Below are 25370 nucleotides of genomic sequence, written 5' to 3' on the forward strand. Positions count from 1 at the left end.
CGGGGGATAATTGGTAAACAGTGTCAAAGGCTAAAGAGAACTGGAGAGTTAGAAGGCCCTTGGTGCTCCTGGATGGGGAGGTATTTCTCTGAGACAAGTGGGAAGAGGGGAGATTATCCCCCAGTTTTGACATAATGTTGAGAATATTAAAGAAGTTCGAGCTAAATCTTCTCAAAAAAATTTTCCTTCAAGAGTATAAGCATATGGAGTTCCCGTCGTGTCGCAACAGAAACAAATCCAACTAGCGACCATGAGGTTGTGGGTTCGATCCCTGGGCTCGCTCAGTGGGTTGAGGATCCAGCATTGCTGTGAGCTGTGGTGTAGGTTGCAGACGTGGCTCGGATCTGGCATGGCTGTGGCTGTGGCCAGCAGCCGTGGCTCCAATTGGACCCCTAGCGTGGGAACCTCTTTAAGAGTGTAAGCACATGAGCAAGATGACAATGTGAAAAGCGTGGAAGAGATGAGGAGTTGCTCTTACGGTGATATTGTAGTTTTCAAGAGGTAAATAAAAGCAAGCGGTACATCAAAGAGTGGCTGAGCCCAGTAGTCAGGCTCGCGTTTGAATTCCTACTCTACCACTTTTGGCTGGTGGCTTTGAGGAAGTCATTGAACCTCTTTAAGTTCCTACAGGTAAAGTAGAAATGCAGATCCTTCCCCCACCATTACTGTGCATGTTAAAGAATATGCTCAGCACAGTGTCTGGCGCAGAGTAAAAGTACCGAATACTTTGCAGCTATTGGAAGACAGCTGAGTTCAATAAATTGGTAGAGGAGTCAGTTGTTTCTTGGGTGTTCAACAGGGCTCAACATTCCAGCAACTGGAGAAGAGAAAGCAAATGGTTTTGAATACCCAGTGTAGGAACTGGCAGAAGATCAAGGCAAACAGAGATGGCAAGTGTGCTGTTAAATCAGGCCCGGTTATGTATCATGGCCGGTTGGAAACTGATCCATGCAGAGCTGGTACCACTGCATCAGGGGTCTGGGTGGCCAGAGGTCCACACCAGACTCTTCAGGGGGAGTTTAAGGAAAGACAGGAGATGTGAGATAATCAGGACCAAGTCAAGGTAGAGCAGTCCTGAGTCCCCAAGCTGGCTGTACCCCTGGGTGCTGCTGTGGCTGGAGGAGGGTCCTGACCTCAGGCTTCTCCATGGTGCTGTTACGCATCACCCAGAGCCTACTTGCAAGATGACTGGGCCTCCTCTGACAGTTGTGTTTTAGTCTCCCTGGTTTACAGGGCTACTTAGAAAAACCAGTCTCCCTTGTAGAGTCAGGAGAAAGGAAACCAGACTGTGTGTGCAGTGTTAGCTTGAAGAGCAGTTTGAAATTGGTCGTAAGTGAAATATGATGGTAATGATGGCAGCTTCCATTAACTGAGTGCTTCTTATGGGCCAGCCACGTGCTGAGTTCATTTACACTGCTTAGGTCATTGAGTATTTCAAGACAGATCTTCCGAGTAGAGGCTATTTTTATCCCTGTTTAATAGACAGGGAAGAAAAAGTTAGGCATTAGAGCTGGCCCTTAAGCCACAGCGTGGCTGAATCCAAAGGCTGTTTAACCACGAGGTTAAACCATTTCCCCCGCAGCCCTGCTGCTGCTCATGCTTGAACGTCACAGAGCTGGAAAGGAACCGAGGGTCTAATCACAGGTTCAAACCGTACTAAGTCTCAAAGCCCTAGAGAGTGCGTCCCAGCCGCTCAGTTTTTCGAGGAGCCCCAGAGAGGAAAGGTCACAGGGCTGGGCCTCTTGAATCCTGGTCCAGCTCTTGTTCTGATTCTCTGGTTGCTGCCGGCCAGCAGGGACCCTCGGCCTGTCAGTCGTGTCAGATCACTGTTCCCAACCAGCGCCTGCACAGCTCACCTATCACGTCTTTTCCACGGAAAGCGTGGTGACTCCAGAGCAGCCGTGGGCTTACAAGTTTCCTGGACACCTGGTTTGTGATGCTCACCACAGTGACTAAACAGCTGGAAGGTTCCAGTCCTAAGGGAACAAAGAAAGCAGGACAGTCTGGGAAACAGTACCCCAGCCTTCTCCTCTGGGTCTGACCGTTGGTCTCACTTGGCACGTCCTCACTCAAGCCACAGTTTTCAGCCCTAATTTAAATGGGCAGAGGTGACTGAAAATGTGCAGATGTTCAAATGTTATTACTCAAAGCCCCTGAGATACCTGAGATACCTTGAATCATCAGAGCGATTAAAATGCAGCACAGAAGACCCCTTGCTGCAGCGCTCACAGGGTGAAAGGAAGATCACCACCCAGAATGAACCAAACAGGAAGGGACTGGAGGTGAGCATGCCGCCGTGTGCTGCTGCCGCCCAGGGGGTGCCTGGCCTCGCGGAGAGTTGGGACAGCCTCCTGCGTCCTGTCCCTCTGTTCCCCTCCGAAGGGCAGGTTGTGAGGCGGCTAAGGGAAGTGTGGGAGGGGGCTAGGCAGCCCATGGCTCCCTCCTCCAAGGTGGGGGCACATGGACTCAGTTGAAGGAAGGCCGCGGGCCCGAGGGTTCTCTTCTGCGAGCCTGCCAGCCCACCAGTCCCTGGGCACAGGGTTCATGTCTCTGATTTTGCTAGTGTGTTTCCACTTCGCTTTAAGCCTGTCAAGGTCTTTCGTCCTATCCATGCCTAGCTCAAAATCCACCTCTTCTGAGAAACCTCCTGGTTCCATCATACTCCCCTTTCTGCTCACTGTGCTTGTGGCTTATACTTTTCTTAAAGCACGTATCTATCTTTGCCTTGGAGTCTAGTAATTTCTCTAGATGTTGGCAAGCTCTTGGAGCAGGTCCAGTGTCTTTGTCTCTCTGTCTCTGGTGCCTCCTGAAGACAGGCACTTTGGACATGCTTATTGATGGGATGGGTGGTCACAGTGACAGTTCTGGGGCCTGCCTCACTGGATCCCCTTCTGTCCCCTCCTGCTACTGAGAGTTGTAAGGATGATGAAGGCAATGGATGTTGGCACTTGTCTTGTACATTATCATTGATGATCCTGTGACAAACCTGTGAGGAGCAGAGGAGTAATTGGTCTCATCTGTGAGCAAAATAAGTTGTAGGAGTTCCCTGGCGGCTCAGCGGTGAAGGATCCAGCATTGGCACTGCTGTGGCTTGAGTTTGCTTCCTGATCCCAGAATTTCTGCATGCTGTGGATGTGGCCAGAAAAGGGAAGAAAAAGTTGTGATGGATCCTGTGTGGAGGATAATTACAAGTGTTAACATCTATTGAGAGCTGGCATGTGCCAGGCATGGTTCTAAGTGCTCTACACAGATCATTTAATCCTCATAACAATCCGTGGTGAAATAAGTATTATCAAGATCCTGAAATTTGGAGTTCCTGTTGTGACTCAGCAGAAACGAATCTGACTAGCATCCAGTGAGGATACAGGTTCAATCCCTGGCATCGCTCAGTGGGTTAAGGATCCGGCGTGGCTGTGAGCTGTGGTGTAGGTCGCAGACACAGCTCGGATCCTGCGTTGCTGTGACTCTGGCATAGGCCAGCAGCTGCAGCTCCGATTCGACCCCTAGCCTGGGAACCTCCATATGCTGCTGGTGCTGTCCTAAAAAAACAAACAAAACAAAATCCTGAAATTATGGAAGAGAATACCAGGCCCAGGGAGGTTAAGTAATTTGCTCAAGATCCAGCTTTTGATCAGTGTGTTGTATTGTTAACACCTTATCCCTTAGAGACCTAGTGTTATCCCAACTTTACAGAAGAAAAGGACCATTGAGTAGATCTTTTCCCACTCGTGGTTTCTCTAATGGGATTATGACCCTCAGAAATTCTTGCCCTTCACATATTTCCTCCTTCCGCAAGTTTCCACTCCTTCTTTCTGCCCACTTCCTTCCTCCAGCATCTGTCTGGTATTGAGCTCCTGGCATCTGTCTCTCTTTCTTCATTGAGTGCGTGGCTGGTAGACAGGGCCTTCTTTGTTGGCTCCCACAGCAACAGTCAGAACATTCCCTGTGGCCTGGGTTCTGAGGTCCACCCAGGCAGTGTGAGCCCGGCGGGCTCGCAGTTCTGGACTGTGGTGTTTTTCTTTTTTTCTTTTGTCTTTTTAGGGCCGAACCAGCAGCATATGAAGGTTCTCATGCTAGGGGTCGAATCTGAACTACAGCTGCCAGCCTGTGCCACAGCCATAGCAACTCGGGATCTGAGCTGCCTCTGCAACCTATACCACAGCTCACAGCAGTGCTGGATGCTTAACCCACTGAGCAAGGCCAGGGATCAAACTGGGTCCTCAAGGATGCTAGTCAGATTCGTTTCTGTTGTTGGACTCCCATCTCCTCAAAAAAAATTGTTAAGAAGCTGATGCCAAGGAATAGAAGCCTGTATTCTTGTTACCAAAGTCCTCTTTTGTGTTCAAATGCAGTCAGAGGACAAGGCCCTGTGGGCCAGAATCTGTAGGAAGTTGGCCATTAGAACATAGCCCTAGAGGGAAGTTGCCATGTGGCTCAGTGGGTTAAGGATCCAGTGTTGTCACTGCAGTAGCTCAGGTCACTGCTGTGGCGAGGGTTCAATCCCTGGCCAGGGAACTTTCACATGCTGCGGGTGCAGCCAAGAAAAAAAAGGATATAGTCCTAGAGGTGGCAAATTTTGCACGTCAGCTGACACTCCCCATCAGCTTCTCCTAGCAAGCCCTGTTGGCCTGACCCACCCCTAGACAGTCACGTGGACCCACTGAGCAGCAGCACAAGGCAGCTCTGCTCAGGCTGTCAGCTGTCTTCTGTGGTCTTCAGAGCCCTGAGGTTGGGGCTTCCTGGGGCCTGAGTTAAGCTGTGTGGAACTCTCTTGCACGCATCACTTCTTCCCTAGAGATGTGATTCAGGCTGTTCAGTGCTTGTTCACTGCTCTGAACTGGGCCTTTGGGGTGCAGGGTTTTCGAGTTTGGGGTGTGAAAGTCCTCAAGCAGTCAAGTGTAGCGGAAGGAGATGCCAAAGTTCATCCTCCTAGGTTCCTGTGGATAAGCCATCGGAGCCGTGAAGCGGAGCTAGCTGGCTACCCCCTCTGCAGCCTCTGCACACTTGCCAAGAGCTGAGCTGTGGAGACTGAACCGGTCCTTCCAAGAGGGTGGGCAGCATGGAGCCACATCCCTGCTGAGACCTCAGGTGACAAGCTCAGTGGAAAGCTTGTGCTTGGGGTCCTTTCGACATGGTCTTGGGACACCAGCATTGTGCTTGGATGCCGCCCCCGCCCCACTCCGCCTGGTTGCCTGTTCAGTGGCAGAATTGAACTCCAAGAAGGGTCCTGGGGGCTGCAGCCACCTGGTGAGAGGGAGTCTGGGAGAGGCCCCCAGGCAGGGCTCTCTAGCACCGCCAAAGGGAAGGGAGCCAGCCCGGGGTGGTGGAGACTTGGATTCTCATCGCTAGCAGATCATAAAAGGAGTTTTTAAGGACCACGCAGCCAACCTCCTTATTTTAGATAGTGAAGCCCAGCAAAGTTTGAGATCACTGCCAAGGCCACACAGCAAGAGCAGCACAGCCAGGACCAGAGCCAGGTGTCCAGACGCCTGGGTTAATGCCTTCTCCACCCCCACTGCCCCACCTCAGACAGACCACTGAGGGCCTGAGATTTCTCATTTGCAAAAATAGTTGAACTTGACCCTTTGGGTTCCAAGATTCTCTGATCTCATGAACAGTTTGGGGCACTTTAGGCAGATTGAGGAATCATCTGGTGCATATCCCAGAGATTCCACTTTCAGAGAAAGTACAGTTGATTATTAGTCTTGTTGGAGTGTGTGCTCGTGCTGGATGCAGGGTTGTTACCTAGCCTGCTGACGTGGGTTTAAATCTCTAGTGGGTCTGGGAGTCAATGCACAGCGAGCCCTTGGGTGTCCCGGGGTGATACTGATGTTGGACTCTGATTTGGTCAGTTATTTATGCTTGTTCAGGGCAGAGGCGTTTGATACCTTGGATGAGGGGACAGTGGTAGCTGGGAGATGAGGATGGCCTGAGAGAACTGCACGTGTCTCTTGGCACTGACAGATCAGACCATTTTGATTTCAGTGGATCAACTAAAGTTAAACTTAAACAAATAGGAGCAGCTGGGAGGCTTTGAAAGGAGTGAGATGTGCACATTCTCCAAAAAAAAAAAAAGAGAGAGAAGCCTGTGCTCCCTGAGGAAGGAAGGATGAGGCGTGGAACTTGGAATCGCCCCCGTCTGAGGAAGGAAGCAGTTGTTTCTCTCTGTTTTGTTTTGCACATTGGGTTAAGGAATTCCAGAAGCGCAGGTTGTGGACCATGACTTCCATTTTTTTTCTCTCTGGTGCCGCTTGCCAGAGGAAGGGAGGGCGGGCGGGCGGCTCTAAATACCACTTGGCCTTCATGGAAATGTATCAGATGTTCCAGGAGTGAGTCTCGCGCCTCGTGCTTGCTGGCTGGCGCCCTCCCGCCCCCTCCCTCTCTCACTTTCTCTCTCTCGCTTTGAACTCACTCTCTCTCCCCTCACTTGTGGAGGATGCAGTTAGCACCTCTTCTCGCCTTTTATAGCAAGGTCTAGTCCTTAACGTTAACAGAAATCTAACAGCGAGAGCGCTGCCAGTTAGCGTTTATCAGGCCAGTGTTTGGAATTTCATAAATCTCTGACTTTGGGCACAAATTGGACATTAAGAACAATATGAAACTGTTTTCTTCCTTCCTCTGTCCTCTTCTCTCCCCCTGCCTCTCCCCAGCCTGTCCAGCCTCTCTTTTCCCTCTGCCTCTGAATTCCTCTGCTCGGCCAGCTGTACGCTCGCTGCGTTGGAACTTTGTTGATTTTTGCCACGTTTAATTTTGTGTTTCTCTGTCTCTCCGTCCACTCCAAGACCGCAGGCGGAGCAGCGGCAGCCGGAGCCAGGACTCTGCGGAGGGCCAGGACGGGCAGGTCCCTGAGCAGTTCTCAGGTCTCCTCCACGGCTCCTCCCCCGTGTGCGAGGTGGGGCAGGACCCTTTCCAGCTGCTCTCAGCCCCTGGCCAGAGCCATTCAGAAGGGTCCCCCGCACAGGGCGCCTGCCCCGGGGCCAGCATGCAGCTGGAGGAGACGGGCGTGCCTGCTGCCGGGGCCTCCCCGGCCCGTGTGCTGGACCAGAGCAAGAGAGCGGGCTACCCCACGAGTCTGCCCACCACCCACCGCCAGACACATCCCGAAACTCTGCCTCGCACGGCATCAACGCGCCCTGGCGGTGCCGAGGAAGAAGGAGACCGGAGCGGGGCCAGAAGCCGAGCCCCTCCCACCAGCAGACCCAAAGCGGAGCTCAAACTCAGCCGCAGCTTGTCCAAGTCTGACTCTGATCTGCTGACCTGCTCACCCACAGAGGACGCGACGATGGGGAGCCGGAGCGAGTCCTTATCCAACTGCAGCATCGGCAAGAAGAGGCTGGAGAAGTCGCCTTCCTTTGCCTCGGAGTGGGATGAGGTAAGACCACGGGACAGGCCAAGCCCCCCGGGCTCTGCTGTGCGCCCACTCCTGGGACCAAGACGTGGGCCAGGGTCTCCTGGCTCCTCCTCATGGAGACCAGAGTGTTTCTGACGGCCGTGAGGGGGGCAGGCCCCAGGGATCCATGGCAGGGGCTCTTCCTGCCTGGCTGGCGGAAGACAGGTCCACTCTTGGTTAATCTGTAGGGTGGGGGCCCCAGCAGAGCAGGGCCCAGGGAGGGGCACTTCCTAGGAATGACATGCTGCTTGGAAATATTTGGATCCCGTCAGCCCACTGTGGGAGCCGGGCTCATGCTGAAGATGCTTCGGGAAAGCTGGAACACCTCCTGAGGGCCTGCAGGAGGAAGAGGAGAGCTGGGCAGGCTAGGGGAGGGCCTTGGGAGAAGCTGCTGAAAGGGGATCAGAGGGAGAGTGTTGTTTCCCGCTGCTCCATGATTCCTCTTGCTGTGTTTCCCCGGAAGATTGCATGTTCTCCTGGCAGAAGCGTCCTGCCCATCCCACATCCAGCTTGGCAGGGCAGGGGCTGGGCAGTCAGGACAGAGAGATGAGTGAGGAGAAAACGTTTGGAGTCTGAGGTCCAGGTTCCTTTCATAACCATTGTTAGAGAATAGTTAGATATATGTGTCCGAATGTTTTTTCAGTGACCTGTGACACGAGCAGAAGAATGTGTCTCTCACAGATTGGTAAACACCCGAGGAATGTTACAGGACTACCCTTGCAGGCTTCTGGCCAGGAGAAGGCTGACTTTGAATTGGACTGTCTCCCTAGAACGTTTGCAAGAGATGAATTTAGCTCTCAGAGAGGAGGGGACCACCGCAGCTGACATATCCATTTGAACAATCCCAGGCTAAGTGCCCTGCCCTGCTCATTCAGGTCGCAGCTGCAAAGTTACATAAACCAAAGCTAATCCCATTCCCAGTGGGAATAGGATGGGGGCAATTCCTAAAGCACTCATCTCCAGATAAGATGAGGCTCAGGACTCTGTTTGGCCAGGGACAGGGACAGGAAAATCCTGTACAATAGAAGGTTTTCACTGTTTAGGTTGGCAAGCCTCTGCCAGATGGTAGGCTGCTTAAGGAAGGTTGCTTTGCACTCAGAGCTCCTGGGCCCTGGGAGAGCATGGTGGGTGTTTGTAGGAAGGTGAGCTCCACCTGTTTTTCAATACAGAGTTGTACTAACTTATAGCCAAGCGTAGGATAAGGCAGCTTAAGTGTAAGATAAACACAGTCCTCTCTCACATGGCAGAGGGGGTCAATAGAGAAGACTCTCAGCGGGGTTGGGTGGGCAGAGACCTGGGGTCTGAGAGGGTGGAGCGGGGTTTCGGGAAAGGTCACAGAGACATTGAATTAGAGAACCGGATTGAAGCTGCTGGGGTGCAGAAAGGGCATTGAGGTGAAGAGAACAGCATGAGCAAAGGCATGGAGCAGGGAGAGTTTAGATCATTGGTTTCTATAGAGTGTGGTGTTTAAGAGAATAAGAAATCCAGGCAGAAAGTGAGATTGGACCAGACAGTGAGAGGATCTTGAACTGAGGCTGAGAAGTGAGTCTTTGATTTGCGGTCAACACAGTGTGTCAGAATCCTTCAAATGGGCTGGATAGAGGATAGCCTTCCCAGTCTAATGAATGGCTCTGTCCTGAGCCCATCCTGTACCCCAGGAGGTCGGTAGGGCGTCATGCTGCATTGCCACGCTACGGTGTGGGCTCCACCATGTCCTCCTGCAAAGGAAACATGAAATCACCAAGGCACAGCCCTGCTTGGTCGAAGTTGGGCTGGTTCGTCAGTGGTCTCTTGGCATCTTAGTGAGAGGAGGTTCACAGGCCGAGACTTCCTTTGCGGGTAGAGATTGCCGGTGGCTACAGTGAACCCAGGACTGTTGGAGGTCTAGGTGTCCTGGGCCAGGCTGTCCTGTGGCTGACTGCCAGAAGCACTGTTTTAGTTTAAATTTGAAAAAGCTAAAGGCAATTGAGGTCTTACTGGAAAGAATTCAGAGGATCAATCTTTGCTTGCATAGTAAACATTAACGGAGCCCTTTAGGTGTAATCCTTCAGCATTGTTTCTGAGTCATATGTACTAGGTTTTGTGGATATCTCTCGCTGAAGAGTTTCCCCCACTGGTGGGCCCTAAACACAAGGTTGAGCAGATTTCCCTAAAGCAGGGTCTTAGTAGCCGCTCCCCGCCCCCACCCCCGCCCCTGCCCTGTGCCTGAAGGCTGCTTTGCCTCTGTCTTGTGCTTGACCATTTTTTCCCTTTGTCCTCCAAAGATCCCCAGGATGTAGACGGGCCTATAGTGAAGGAGCTTGGGCCTAGCTCAGCTCTTGACCTTGGGGCCTGGAAGGAAGAGGAAGGCTCCAGGGACCTGGGCGGCTGTGACCCCAGCACAGGTGGAGCTGTGTGTGAGTGGGCCAGGCTGCTCGGGGAAGGAGCACAGAGTCCACTGGGTCCACCGTCATCCGCAGATGGCCCGGGGAGCCTCGGCGTTGTCCTACTTGTTTGTGAAACTGGCAGACAAAGCTGTGTTTGTACCAATTAGATACATGTTCAAGTGCCCAGCGTGGTTCCTAACCTGTGTAATACCTAATATGTCGGTATTAATATTATTATCGTGCCTAGAGCTTTGGAGAGAAAGTTGGGCCCCAGAGTGTCTTCAGAACTTAAAAGGGCAGCACTGAGGGGACGGTCCATGGCAGGGCAGCGGGAAGCAGTAGAGCCCAAGCCCTCTGCCCCACCCGGGATGGAAAAGCCCCCAGAGCCCGGAAAGTAGGGCAGGCACCCCCCATTGTTCTTTGAGAAATTAATGAGCCTTTCTGGCCAGCTCCCTGAGAGAATAGAGGTTAGAGGGCACTCCGCAGCCCTCGATACTGTTTATCGTTCCGACGAACTCCTCTCCGTCACCGCCGGCACTGGCTACGGACTTGATGGCGTGGGTGTTGGGCTGACTCTGGATATAGCTGGGGACCGCGCACAGCTGATGGGGCACAACTCCCTTTCTCCAAACTCAGCCTGCTCCTCACGGCGGGTTCCTGTGGCCCTTGTTGAGTAACCTGGACAAGGTGGCCTGGTTAGGGAGACCCTCTAAGACAATATCTGCTAGTGACACTCCGGTCTCCCTATTTTCTGCTATACTTGTGGCAACAAGGAAGGAATGGAGTTTGCTTTTAAATTAAAAGTGTTCCAGGATTTCCCATCGTGGCTCAGTGGTTAACGAATGCGACTAGGAACCATGAGGTTGCGGGTTCGATCCCTGGCCTTGCTCAGTGGGTTAAGGATTCGCTGTTGCCGTGAGCTACGGTGTAGGTTGCAGATGCGGCTTGGATCCCGCATTGCTGTGGCTGTGGTGTAGGCCGGCAGCTACAACTCCAATTTGGGGTCTAAATTTGACTAGTACATTGACTGATTTATAATTTGCTTTTCTTACCTAATTGCTGCATATTATGGACATCTCACTGCAGCATTGTCAGTAAGATCTAGAGTCAGATCCTCATTCTAAAAGGTATAGTTTTTTTTAATTAAAATTTTATTGAAGTTGATTTACAATATGTTAATTTCTGCTGTTCAGCAAAGTGCCTTGGTTATACCTATGTGTATATTCTTTTTCATATTCTTTTCCATCATGGTTTACCCCAGGGTATTGAGGAGCGCTCCCTGTGCTGTCCGGTAGGACCATGTTGTTTATCCATTCACCATATACTAGTTTGCACCTGCTAACCCCAAACTCCCAGTCCTCCCCCCTCCTCACCCCCTTGGCAAACACAAGTTTGTTCTCTATGTCTCTGAGTCTGTTTTTGTTTTACGGATAACTTGATTTGTATCGTATTTTATATTCCACATATAAATGATGTCCTGCAGGATTTGCCTAAGAAGCCTAGTATTCTGTTCCCTGATTGTATCATAAAGTTTGTTTGTGGTTCTTTAAACGATTCCTCAACTGTTAGGGAGTTCCTGTTGTGACTCAGCAGGTTACAAACCCGACTAGTATCCATGAGAATGCAGGTTTGACCCCTGGCCTTGCTCAGTGGTTTAAGGATCCCATGTTGCTGTGGCTGTGGTGTAGGCCGGCAGCTGCAGCTCCAGTTCAACCCGTAGCCTGAGAACTTCCATATGCCTCAGGTATAGCCCTAAAAAAAAACGGGGGCGTGGGGGGCATTGTTATACCCTGTGTAGGGCGTTTTCCAGTTTTCCATGTGCCCTACCCTCTCTCCCTACCTCTGTGTCCCAGGAGGCTGACCTGTGTGGACTGCATCACCAGGCCAAGGAAATCTTGACTTGGCTGTGTCCCTCCACTGAAGACCACCTGGCCTGTGAGAGACCCTTTCCAATAGCTGTTCTCTCTGTATTCTGGGCCTGGGGCTCTGGCTCTGACCAGATCCTATCCCGGTTACTCTCTCTGTCCCCTACCCAAACCTGTATAAATAATCTGTTTATGAAGCTCCTTCAGTTCCCCAGTTCGAATATGCCATTCTTCTCCTGCAGGGACCCTGAGTGATCCAGACATGCCCAGCACGGTTTCTCTCCACTCTAAGCAAGCGTAGATGGCTGTGTGCTGGAGCAGTGCACATGGCTCTCGCATGGAATTGTGAATTAATCTTCATTTGCAGATGAACCAGAAGGCATGGATATGCAGGGTGCTGGGAAGCAGGAAAATTCATCAGTTACCTTGAAGCTTCTCCCACTTCCAACTCTAGGGTAGTAACCTCCTACCCATATTGCCCGTCTCTGTCCTGCGCAGTGCACCCCCAGGGACACGTACAGCGACAGCTCACGTCTGAAGTAAACACACAAGAAGAACAAAAATAAGCTCCAGGTCAGATTGTGGTGTGAACATATAAAAAGTCAGATAGGTCTCTCATGCACCTGCCTTTGAATGAGATTGAAGCTTAGGAAAGAGAAAACCGCAGAAGGCTCTTGTCTGCTTAGCATGAACATTTGAGTCCTTTAGAATTTGGCTGAAGGCTTAAGCGATAAATTTGTGTTTCATAATCAACTTTCATAAATATTAAACTAGTGAGAAATGGATGAAGAGCAGGGACATGGCTTGTCTGCATTTTGTACAAAGCACAAATCATTTCTGGTCAGGGATTTGGGGAATGTCCTGGTTTCGTCTGAGATAGTAGCTGAGAGGACCCTTGGCCCTTGAATCCCTCCCTCCTTGAGCCGTGAAGTGGCCGCAGCCAGGAGGGCCCCCTTCCAGGCCAGGTCCCAGACACCTCGCCCTTTCCAGCAAGCTGTCCAGTTGGAGGCATGATGTCATCAAGAGAAACACTGATTGGTTCAATTCCACAGAGGTTTTAGTTGCTTTTAACCCTTGAGGGTTGAGTGTGCAAGAAGAATGTCTTAAATGTAAAACAGAGAGATTTGGGCATGAGTTTCTATGGAAGATGGCTAAACTTTCTACATCAGCTCTGCCTTACGCCTTGTTCTTTGCCATGTAAACAGGCAGGCTGTGTAGTCATTTTTGCTGAGCAACACCCCCCCTCCCCAAAGAATGTGACACTCTGGAGCAGATTGGAGCCTGGAGTGTCTGTTGACATTGCTTCTGGGTATATACAGGATTTCTCCTAGAACCTCTAAATTTAAGTGAGAGTCTAGTTAATACTGAGGATGTTTTGGCTTGGCTTTGCTTTTTTTTTGTTTTTTGTTTTTTTATCTTTCTGCCATTTCTTGGGCCGCTCCCACAGCATATGGAGGTTCCCAGGCTAGGGGTCGAATTGGAGCCCTACGTCAGAGCCACAGCAACACCGGATTGTCAACCCACTGAGCAAGGCCAGGAACCGAACCCGCAACCTCATGATTCCTAGTCAGATTCGTTAACCACTGTGCCACGACGGGAACTCCTGCTTTGCTTTTCATGTTTCTTTTATAGACAGTCCTGCATGAACAATTTTGGCCTTTGTAGCTGGTAAATCCAAGTGATTTTTTTTTTTTTTTTTTTTTTTTTTTTGGTTTTTTTGCTATTTCTTGGGCCGCTCCCGCGGCATATGGAGGTTCCCAGGCTAGGGGTTGAATCGGAGCTGTAGCCACCGGCCTATGCCAGAGCCACAGCAACGCAGATCCAGCCACGTCTGCGACCTACACCACAGCTCACGGCAACGCCAGATCGTTAACCCACTGAGCAAGGCCAGGGACCGAACCCGCAACCTCATGGTTCCTAATCGGATTCGTTAACCACTGCGCCACTACGGGAACTCCCCCAAGTGATTTTTTTAGCCTCAATTAAAAAATATACATATCTACAGGCATTTCCATGGCCTGGGTGCTAAGGGAAGGAACAGCACAGTGTGGTGAATAAGCTGGCCCTGCAGTTGGCTAGTGAGGAAGATTGTGTGTTCAGTCCCACCCTGACCCCCTGCCCTCTCTCCTGGTCTCTTTTGTTGTTGTTGTTGTTGTTTTGCTTTTTAGGGACGCACCTGAGGCATATGGAGGTTCCCAGGCTAGGGGTCTAATTGGAACTGTAGCCACCGGTCTACGCCACAGCCACAGCCACGCCAGATCAGAGCCACATCTGTGACCTACACCACAGTTCACAGCAACGCCGGATCCCCAACCCAATGAGTGAGGCCAGGGATCAAACCCACAACCTCACAGTTCCTAGTCAATTCATTTCCACTGCGCCATGATCCGAGCCGCGTCTGCAACCTACACCACAGCTCACGGCAACGCCGGATCGTTAACCCACTGAGCAAGGGCAGGGATCGAACCCGCAACCTCATGGTTCCTAGTCGGATTCGTTAACCACTGCGCCACCACGGGAACTCCTTTTCTGTGCTTCTCATTGCTGCTTTTCCTGTCTTTTTACTTATCATGCTTTTTTATTTTCATCTCTTTTATGTCCTCTCTGCTCTTTCTCCCCGTTTCATCCACGCTCTTTCTTTTTACCTTCGTCCTCCTTTTCTCATGTCTATTTCCTCTTCATTCCTATTTTTACTGGTGGCATCAAGACTTTTCTTTCTCTTTTTCTGGCCGAGCCCTTGGCGTGTGGAAGCTTCTGAGCCCTGGATAGAACTTGCACCACCACAGTGACGATGCCAGTTCCTTAACCCACTGAGGCACTAGGAGAAGCTTTTTTGTTTGTTTGTTTGTGGGTTTTTTTGGTTTTTTGTTTGTTTTTTGTGGTTTTTGGGTTTTTTTTGTTTGTTTTTTTTTTTTTGCTTTTTAGGGCTGTACTTGTGACATGCAGAGGTTCCAGGCTATGTGTCTAATCAGAGCTGTAGCTGCCGGCCTACGCCAGAGCCACAGCAACACGGGATCCAAGCCGCGTCTGCGATCTACACCACAGCTCACGGCAATGCTGGATCCTTAACCCACTGAGCAAGGCCAGGGATTGAACCTGCAACCTCATGGTTCCTAGTCAGATTCATTTCCGCTGTGCCACAATGGGAACTCCAGGAGAGGCCTTTCATTCTTAGCCTTCTCCACCAGGATTTTTCTGTTCTTTTTACTGTTTTTGCTGGGGTGTACCCACTGGTATATTCTACAGAACATTTTACTGCTCGTGGTGTTAGCCCCCCACCACATGCCACCACCCATAGTATCTGTCCCTGGTCCTTTCACAGACTACCTGGTCCTTTCTAGCTGTGCCATCAGGCACCATGTAGGGCCTTTGTGCTCTGTGTAAAATGCCTAGCAAGATGAGAATTTCTTTTTTCCTCTTTTTTGTTTTATTACACTTTGCTTTTTTATTCCAGTGCATATAAATGCTGAGAATCAAAGAAGGAAACACTTTCTGGGACATCCTTTATATACTTTGGTTCAGGTTTTGTATCTCTTTTTTTTTTTTTTTCCCTAGTAAGGGCATCAGTAGGATACAGACTAAGTGATTTTATATAATTTAGGAAATAGTTTTTAATTTTATGTTAGTTTAATACTTATATTTGAGAAGCAAGTAGAGGTATTGTCACATAATTGGGAATAATATAAAACTGAGGTATATTTTTATTTTCAGTATTCATTCATTCAACTAATTTGTTGCGTACCTGCTATGTTCCAGGCACTGTTCTAAGCACTGGGGTTGAGCAGTGAACAAAACAGACAAAATCCCCTGCCTCCTGGAACTTTCTAGAAGGCTAGCGAGGAAAGAGACCCAAAAGAATACAGTAAGTCAGATGGGTAGTGTGCTAGTTGCTGGTAAGAGGGTTAATGAGAAAAATAAAGCTGAGAAGAGGGATAGGGCAGGGTGAGGCCTGGGACCACAGTTGTGGGGACAGCCTGGGGAGACCCCTCAGAGGAGAGAAAGGGAGCCAGGCAGGTACTGGCAGAGCTTGAGAGAGCGCCTGAGCGTCCTCTGTTTGTATGCAGTTACTTCTCCTGTGAGAGAAATTTAAAATTCCCGTCTCTGCCTGTAGACAGAGAGATGGGTATTCATGTAGACAGATGTGTGTATGACTGAATGCTTTGTTGTTCACATGACACCAACACGACATTGCGCCAATAAAAAAATTCCATTCTACACTTGCTTTATCTTACAAATATACCTTCTTACCTGACTTTAAACTTCCTTTCTCTTTCGCCACTATTGCCACCTGCTTTTCTCATCTCATTTTTCCCCTTGATTTTTTCTGTTAAGCTGTGTCAGATGACTTTTTATACGTACCTGCCTAGGTATGTACACACCTACATACTTGTGTACATGTATACACATGCCTCTATACATACACACATTTTTTTTAGCTATTGAACTAGAATGAAATCTGAATTTCTAAGAATTTCTCAAAGTTGATCATTGTCCTTATCATAATCCTGGTGGGTTCTGCAGGGGGGTTGGGTTCTAGGCCATTGTCTTAAGAAATACATTTCCGTGGGTGCCTCACAGGCTCAAAGCAAAAATAAAATCTAAAAACCAGGATTATAAGGCAAAAGGAAGGGAATTCAAAATTATTTAGACCAGAAAATGGCCTGCAAGCTGAAAACAGATCTTGTGAGAGGAGGACAGCTGCAGGGTGTTCAAGGAGTCAGGACACTTGAGCGTGGGTTTGGAACTCAGAGGGGAGCTTGCTGATGCCCTGAAAGGCATCTTAGGGTGGGTGGCCTAATCAACCTTCAGTGCTACTTCTTGGGAGCCAAGACCACAGGTCCCCTCCAGTTAATGACATTCAGTTAGTGTGTGAAATGCTGCTGGCCTCAGACATTATGGACTTTGGGTGGCAGGTATGTTACTTACATCTGGCGTGTCTGCCTAGGGGTTCACCGTGCCCAGGGGTGTGGTTGCCTGGCTAGTATGTGGGTAATGCATGCAGGCCTCAGTCTGGTTCAGGTTGAGATGCCAAGTGATTTGATGCCTCTGATCTTCTCCTTCCTGGTAAAGCTGCCCAGCTGACCTGCTGCCGCTGCTTTAGCCCTCACCACCTCTGGCTCCCATGGACTCCCATGGGGTGCAGCAAAGCAGGCTGGCTTCATTACGTTCTCACAAGGCAACTATGTTTCTGTGTTTTTTCCTCCTTGAAATGAATAAGCCCCAGAGAAGTTTATTTTGTTCAGAGATGTGCTGTGTGGCCAGAGTGGCAGCTGAGTAATTACCTGGCCAGCTAGCGAGGGACAGGCTTTTTCGTATGTGAGACCCTTGGAAAGCAATTGACTTGGACTTTGCTTGGGCTTCCTTTGGCGTCTGCGACCCTCAACCACGCAGAGCTCTTTTTTGGATGCCAGTGTTGTGCTAGAACCCTCAAAGATGTGAGTGGTGGCCTAGCTTTAAGGATCCAGTGTCCCCGGGTGGCCTAGCTGTTAAGGATCCAGCCTTGTCACTGCTGTGATACGATTTCAGTCCCTGGCCCAGGAATTTCTGTGTGCCATGGGTGCAGCCAGGAAAAAAAAAAAAAGTGTCATCTCCTATCTCTCAGCTCTGTGTTTTCACGGACACTTCCCTCATTGCCTGGGGTTCCTTTACTTTCCCTTGTCCTGCTTTCTTTGCAGAGATGCTTCTTTCTGATGCTCCCAGCTGAGTAGCCAGTGGGTAAGAGGAAAGCCTGTGGCCTCAAGACCCCTGCCGCAGCACTGAGCTCTCTCTTCCAGACGTCCTGCTCTGTCTTGCTCGCAGGGCTAATGGCCCAGGCTCCGGCGCCACAGGGCCCACCTGTCCATTACTCACAGCGGCCTGTTTATCTATGTGGACAGGTGGAAAACTGCCTAAGCTCACTAGGGGCCTCCAAATGACAATTTGTCTGGCAGTCTGTTCTTGCCTGCCCTGATTTAAACAGTCAGGAAGCTGTTGTAAACTCAGTTGAAATGGCGTGGTTTGTGTAAATGTTCTGGAGCTAGTGATTTTCAGCTGAACCTCCCCATCCCCCTGTGAGTGCCTTGTTCCTGGGATGCAGCGGGGCGTATGCTGTCCTGCATTTTGCCGTTGGGCACATAGCTTCCCTCACTGACATGCAGAAGGTGGACGAGCCTGGGAGGTTTATCATCAGGGGAAGGCCAAGCCCTCTGTGCTGGCTTGTGGACAGGAGAGAATGCCAGGGAACTCGGAGTGTTGTGGTAGAGGGGGTGGGGGTTGGGGGCAAACCCGAGGCCTTGAGCTGTCTCTGTGCCTTTGGAGGGGATGTTTGTCTCAACCTCCATAGCCAACTGTGGGTAGGAGTCTACAAAGCCAACTCTGGAAACGAAATTCTTATATCCTGGGAATTTTTTTTTTCTTTGAGTTATAATACATGCATGTGGCTGATATTTAAAAGTACTGAAGGAGGGAGCACCTGCTGCAGCTCTTCAGGTTAAGAACCTGATTGGTATTCATGAGGACGCTGGTTTGATCCCTGGCCTTGCTCAGTGGGTTAAAGATTAGCATTGCTGTGAGCTGTGGTATGGGTCGCAGATGTGGCTCAGATCCCAATTTGCTGTGGCGTAGGCCGGCAGCTACAGCTCTGATTCCATGTGCCGCAGGTGCAGCCTGAAAAGAAAAAAAAGGTACCAAAGGAGTTCCAGCTGTGGCGCAATGAGATAGGCAGCGTCTCCAGAGCACTGGGATGCAGGTTTGCACCTCGGCCCGACACAGTGGGTTAGGGATTCGGTGTCACTGCTGCATAGGTCCCAGCTGTGTCTCAAATCTGATCCCTGGCCCTGGGAACTCCATATGCTGTAGGGTAGCCAAAAAAGAAAAAGAGGAAGAAAAAACATTGTCACAAACCAGATAAGTACACTTGAAGAAAAAGAATAAAGTGGCTTGAGAGGTAGGGAGGCGCCCGCCGGCGGCGGTGAGGAGCGGGGCCAGTTCAGGGCCAGGAGGGCAGCGGCCTGAGACAGCACAGGCGCAGAGGCCGTCTCTCCCCAGGCACGGATTTGCACTTCAGGGCACTGTTGGTACTGGGTTTTGCTGCACCGCCTGCCTCCCTAACCAGATTAAAGATGTTTCAAGGATAGTCATCACAGTGCATTTTTACGACCCCCACAGGCGTCCCAGCCCAAAAGGGACGCTCAGAAATGTGTCAGTGATTCAGGACCTCGGAAGGATGCCGGAATGTCGAGGCCTTCGAGTGGCGCTGGCGCGGTCACACAGAGGGCTCAAGGTTTGGGTGGCTGAGGACCGAGCTTGGTTATCTTTCTTTTTCTTCCTGAGGGAGATGGAATAATTACGTCTGTCTCCAGTTCACCCATAAATCTTGAATTTTAGTTTCTTTTTCATTCTCTAGTAATAAGAATTGCCCTTTTATACCACAACTAAGGGATTCTAGAGAATATGCAGAATAATTTGCTTCCAGATGGGAGCATAGAAATTTATGGATTTCAGGAGCGGTTTATGACCAGTGTTTTATGGATTTCTCACTTAATTTGATAGATGAGCCCCCCCTTCATTTTTTTTAAGTCGAAAATGTTTTACTAAAACATTCTAATTTGGAGATGGGGGTGTTGAGTTTTACATTTAAATGCCAAATAAGTTTTAAGCCAACTCTGCTTACTGCCTGCCACTTCCCCTCATGAGTAAAATAGTTAACATTTATAAGGAAAGTCAGAAATAAAAGCCCCCTTGCACAAATGTCACAGCGGGTATTATAGCTCTTTCCACTTTCAAGTATCATGTATTTAAGTCAAAAACAGAAATGGGTTTGGCCAGTTCTTGGCCCCCAGTTTTTCAGATTAGACTGCGAGGAGAAAAAGAACCAAACTGATCCCCTGTATTTCGGTTAACACATCCGCTCCCACCCAGGTAGCGCCGTCTGCCCCTGGAGGTCTGCGGGACTTGCAGCAGCAGAGTGTATGTGTAATGAAACGAATCCTCAGCTGGATCCATGTGCTTAAAACCATTTACAGGCTTTATAGGCACTTACCTGATAGAGCTGAAAAATTAGCATCTCTGACATATATGGTGCTGGCAGAATTGATTTGAATAAAAAGGAAAATTTCCAAAGTCCATTTTTTAAAAAATCAGAAATATTGCTGCTGATCCACAGTTAAGGTCCTTGATGAATCTCCCTGTTGGGGTATTAACCCAGAGGTCTGGCTATGCTCCAGTTCAGATAAAGCTGTTCCTCTGTGCTAAATTCCTCCTGAAGGTTCAATTAAATTCGGCTTTTTTTTTTTTTTTTTCCCATCCTGGGCAACCATTTGAGAATTGCCAGTGTCTATGGCCAGAGCTTAGTGATGGATGAGTTTGTTTCACTGCTGACAAAGATTTTGATGTAGAAATCTCCCAGACCTTTGAGTATGCCGGGCCCATGCAAAGATGTGGCTCTCAGTGCCCTGGAAGGGGTTTTGCCTTCACTGACGGACCTGAGCAGGCTGGATGTCACAGCCTGTCCAGGCCCCGTTCCTGGGACGGAGCTCCACTAAGTGTTCTATTTGAAGTCACCAGTGGTGGTAACACCCGCAGTTCCTTTGGCCAGTCATTCCGCAAAGCAGACATTTACTGGGTCTCAACCCGGCCTGTGGGAAATGCTGCCTTTGGGAAGCATTGTATACCAAAGTTGGTGGCTGTGCCCTTCACTCGATTTCATTTAGACAACGCTTCCTACTTGTATTAAACACATTTCCAAGTCTTTGTATTCTTAGCATGACTTGGGCCAGTGTCATTGCATTAGGTGCCCAGTCTTCTAGTAATTGTGTCTATGTCTTCTCAGTTTTGAGCTACCAAAGGAAATGCCACTTCATAAATCTGAGGCGAGCGTGGTTAGAGGCAATCTCATCCTAAAAGGTGAGGGCTCCATGGGCGAAGGGAAGTATGATTGACAGCTGTGAAATCACAGCAGGACTAAGTAGGCTAAGCACAGCCTTGCTCCTGAATGCTAGAGCCTAATGAGATAAACCCTGCTGCAGACACTCAGAGGTGGTGTAGTAGAAGCAATCGAGGAAGCAGCTCACTGTACACGGGCGGTAGTAAGCCTAGGGGACCCATTACCCTGTGAGGAGGTGGAGTAGGTTGACTTAGGAACCGTTTCGCCACGAGTACCAGGCGGAAAGGCGCTGGCTGGCCTCCCTGGAGCCCTGGTCTCAGGCGCAGTGCAGGTGGCTGTCCGGGCTGGTGGAGACCACCCGCTTTATCAGCAGGTATTTATTAGGTGCCAGCTCTGTGTCAGGCCCTGTGCTGGGACCTGAGGGCAGGGGATGGAAGTAGAGGACATAGTTCCTTCTCTTGAGGGGTGGGGTGGCTTCTGTGCAGGACACCCTCGGCTCCTGAATCCTGGATAGGGAGGGGTCCAGGCAACGGTCTGATTGGAAGGAGGGGCTGGGGCTTGTCTTTAAAATGTGCTTCAGTGTTTTTACTTAAGTTTTATGTGTGCGTTCATCAAAAATGTTTTCATTAGTATCTCACGTGAGACGAAAATGTTATTGTTTATATATAAAAGAATTGCCTTTTTCCTTGGCCTGGCTTGGCAGAGGGTAAATGTGCCCCAGCTCCATGCTGCCCCTCCTTGGCCCTAGCATCACCGGACTCTTTCCACCTGTTTCACCTTAATGCCACATTGTCACGTGGGTCTGAGGGTAGATGTTTTAACTGAGTTTGTTCCCCCTCATGCCTCACCACATGCTGATTGGCTGTTGCCAACCTGGGTTGGCCAGGAATCAGCCTAACTGGTGTCCTCCGTTCCCCAGCTGACTTACTGGTGATTTTGAGCAAACTGTGGTCATCTCTGGGTGTCCATCTCGCTATCTGTAAGAGAGAGTAAAACAGCGTTTCCCGCAGGTTCCCCGTGGAATCTGGAAGGTCAGTGTGTTGCCTGGGACACGTCAGGAGGTTGGTTGAGAAGCCAGACCTCTCAGAAACATAGAGCCATGCCATCAGCAGCCGCCCTTCACAGGTGGCTGCCCCGCCTTTTCCACTTGCATCCTGCTTTGCATTCAGAGCAGGCAAGCTGTTAGCACGAGGCTCATTTAAAACCCCAGCTGAGGAGGTTATCATAGCATCCTTAATTCTAGCGAGCAGCTCCAGTTTTCCCTTCAGCAGTTGGAGTGATTAAACGTCATAATGTATCAGGGGAGAACCAGTTATGAGCATGGATCTCGTGCTGGGTGCTTTTACATTTTGGGGTTGCTCTTGGGCATAGAACTGACCTACCTTGGCAGCACCTCTAATTGGGGCAATTCGTTGACTCAAATTGGACTGACCAGGGCCAGGACTGCTGCCAGGGCTTCACCTGTCTTGTCACAGTCAGCCTGTTGGAACAGCCAGGATCTTATCCACATTTCTCATCACACTGCCACAGCCAGGAAGAATATTTTTGCTTCGAGCCACAATAACTGCTTTGATTCATTGTAAAATGTCAGCGCTAGAAGTTTCCCTAAATATGCATTGTCTCCTTTACAGGTTAGTAAACCGAGGCCCGTGGGGGATGCGACCTACAGAGTCTCACGAGACTTTTGGCAGTGCCCAAACCTCTGTTGCCTAGCGATGTCTTTGGCTCCTGGTTGAACAAAGGAGCAAACCTCAATCTCCTGAGACTCATTTGATTAACAGAGTTAATTTTACGTTTTTTGGCTTAAACTGTCAGCATACTAAATCTGATTTTGGTTCAGCGACTGATCTAGAGTGCTAGAAAATGCCGCCTGTTTTCCTGACAGACTGTCAGCCTTTCCGGTTGCAAATGCCAACTAGAAAGTTCGACCTTGTAGTTGGTTCTTTCCCTCATTATGGCCCTTTAAAGCAGCGGTCTCAAAGTGTGATTGCAGAGGAGCATCCGCTTCGCCTGGGAACTTGCTAGAATGTGAATTCTCCTCTCCTCTGACACCCTCTTCCGGGAACCCGGCAACCAAGGCTGTAGCCTGCTCCCCAGGTGATTGATTCCACTGGGTTGCCAAAATTTGACAGCTCTGCTTTTTTTTTTTTTTTTTTTAAGGGCTGCAACTGCAGCATATGGCAGTTCCCAGGCTAGGGGTCTAATTGGAGTTATAGCTGCCGATCTACACCACAGCCACAGCAACACGGGATCTGAGCCACATCTGTGACCTACACCACAGGTCATGGCAACACTGGATCCTTAACCCACTGAGTGAGGCCAGGGATCGAACCTACGTCCTCATGGATACTAGTCGGGTCCATTAACCACTGAGCCATGAAGGGAACTCCCTGACAGCTTCTCCTTTTAAGAGTAGGTCTCAGGCGTGTTTTCTCCAGTTGCAAGTGAACTATGCAATGGGGCACGTGGTTATAAGCACACGAGAACTAAGTGTGGGGATGCGTAACACTAGTAACCAAATTAATGCAAGTTTTATGACACATTTAATATATCTGCGATTATTTTTTTTTTTTTTTTTTTTTTTTTTTTTGCTGCATATGATTCCAGTAGTCTAATGAGCTGTACACTGTAGCCAGCACCAGGATAGCGTCTAATACCACAGTCAGCACGCATCATTAACTGAAGGCAGGACGAACTGCCTCATGTTCTAGTCATCGTTAACATGCCACGACAGAATCCTATCTGCGATTATTATTGCGCTGGTAGTAATTAGGCAAATGAAAAGCAGTTCATAGAAATGGCTGTAGTGGACATCCTATTGTGGCACAGTGGAAACGAATCCGACAAGGAACCACGAGGTTGCAGGTTCGATCCCTCACCTACCTGCCCTTACCCCAGCCCCAAATAGCACCCTGTCCTGCCCCACCTTTGTGCTCCAGTCTCTCCAGGCCTCCTTCCGGGTGGCTCTGGTGACACACTGAGTTTCTAGCCAGGCCCATAAGGATGGAGGGAACCAGCATTTTGTGTTCTTACTCAGATAGTCTCAACCCAGTTTTGACTGAAGAGTGTCTCAGTGGTGCCGATGGTGTTTGGTTGCCAACCGCCTTTAATCATGTCCACCCTCCCTTTGTATTTCAGTTGTCCTTTTATAAAACAAAGAGCAGAGTTGTCATGGCAAATTTTTTGTCTTTATTCATTTTTTTTATTTTGAAATAATTACAGACTCATAGGGAGTTTGCAGAAGTAGTAGAGAGGTCCTTTATTTGGTCACTGAGTTTCTGCCAGTGGTGTAACGCGTTACGTAACTCCCGCATGGTATCGGAACCAAGAAGTGGCTGTTGGTATGATCCACAGACCCTGTTCTCAGTCCACCAGTTGTGAGTGTGTGGGGGGGTGATTCTGTGTGGTTTTATCGTATGTAGGTTCCTGCAACCATCACCACAATCCAGATGCAGAATTGTTCTCTCATCACAAAGATCTCCCTCATACTTGCATCGTGTTTTTTTTTTTTGAGTTTTTTTTGTTTTTGTTTTTGGCCACACCCGCAGTATGCGGAAGTTCCTGGCTAGGGATTGAACCCGTTGCCGCGGCAGTGACCATGCCCGATCCTTAACCCCCTGAGCCACCAGGGTATTCCCCATCACACTGATTTTTTAAAGTCCTTGTTTGTCATGATGAAAAGGCATCCTGTGACATTCCCATTATCCCAGTGAGGGGGAACCTATACATCTGCTGGTTTAGAGCCACCACCCTGCGACCCCTGTTGAAGTGGGACAGCGCAGTGTTCTGCACAGAAACCGTTTTCCGAAAAGAGGCAAGTGCCCCAGGAGGTAGAGAACCAGGGGTGACAAGGCACATTTTTGCCTCAGATCTTTTTCCGTCAGGGTTCAGCCCTCTGGAGGCTTGAGTGTCTTCCCCGAGGGCTGCTCCGTCGTATTCTGCCATTTCCCCAACTGCAGGGGGCAGGGAGCAAGGGGCAGCCCCTGTGTTGCGTCTGTCATTGCCTTGCTTACGTTACTCCACGCCTCGGTGCCTGTTTCCTTAACTGCAAAACGGCTTCGTCTGGATACTCTCTCAGGGCCCTGCTGCCTGAGGCTGTGGCTTCCTGCCTCGGGCAGCCCTCGCCTTCCCGTCCTCCGTTTCCATCCATGCAGTGGTGAGAGCCCGAGGACCCAGTCTGCCGATCCCGGAACCAGCCGGGAGCAAAGTATAAAGAGAAAAAGGGGAGGTTAGAGGTTTCGTCTTTCACAGTTTTGACTGGAGCCGTCCTGTTTATTTTCAACCATGTAGGAGCATATTTGAGATTCTGATGCATGTGTATACAAGCAGGCAGACACACACACACATGTACACACACGCACACACGCACAGCCTGAGCTCAGAGATACTTGAGAAAAACAAATCTCTTGTCGATCATGGTTGCCGTTGAGTACTGTGCTCCCTCGTCTGAACTGTCTTCTCTCTCTCTCAGTCCATTTGTTTTTCAAGCATTTGATTCTGTAACAGGTGGAATCTTAAAAGACGAGGTTCTCTGGATCCGGGATTGTCATTGCTATGGCCTGGGTTCAATCCCTGTCTCGGGAGCTTGCACATGCCACAGCTGTGTCCAAAAAAACAAAGATGAGGTTAACAGTGGGGCGGAGGAGCCCATCCTGGACCCTTGACCCTTTGTGGGCTCTTGAGAGCATCAGCAAGCCTCCCCATCACCCTGAGGAACCTCTCCCTCAGGGACTGGAGCTCCTGTTCAGGCTGCCTTCCTCCCACTGTACCCCCACCCCCGTCCTCTAACCCAGAACTGTGTGAGGAGGGGACACAGTTGAAACTGTCTCAGTTTTGCTGTATCTGAAATAAGCACACAGCCCCCTTTTAAATTGTTATTGCATATC

The 25370-nt window shown here is 49.7% G+C and overlaps 1 protein-coding gene across 13 annotated transcripts in view; it reads left to right on the top strand.

Annotated features, from left to right (window-relative positions):
• Positions 1-25370, top strand: part of ANKS1A (ankyrin repeat and sterile alpha motif domain containing 1A) — a 182445-nt gene that overhangs the window by 109055 nt on the left and 48020 nt on the right. For all 13 annotated transcript variants that reach the window (XR_002345583.1, XM_021098223.1, XM_021098214.1 and 10 more), the window contains 1 exon segment: positions 6783-7372. Coding sequence is in view for 12 of the 13 variants with exons in the window: in XM_021098223.1 (XP_020953882.1) it covers positions 6783-7372 (590 nt within the window). In the remaining variant the exon portion in view is untranslated.

The sequence above is a fragment of the Sus scrofa genome, chromosome 7 (genome assembly GCF_000003025.6).
Source record: "Sus scrofa isolate TJ Tabasco breed Duroc chromosome 7, Sscrofa11.1, whole genome shotgun sequence".
NCBI classification, from domain to species: Eukaryota; Metazoa; Chordata; class Mammalia; order Artiodactyla; family Suidae; genus Sus; species Sus scrofa.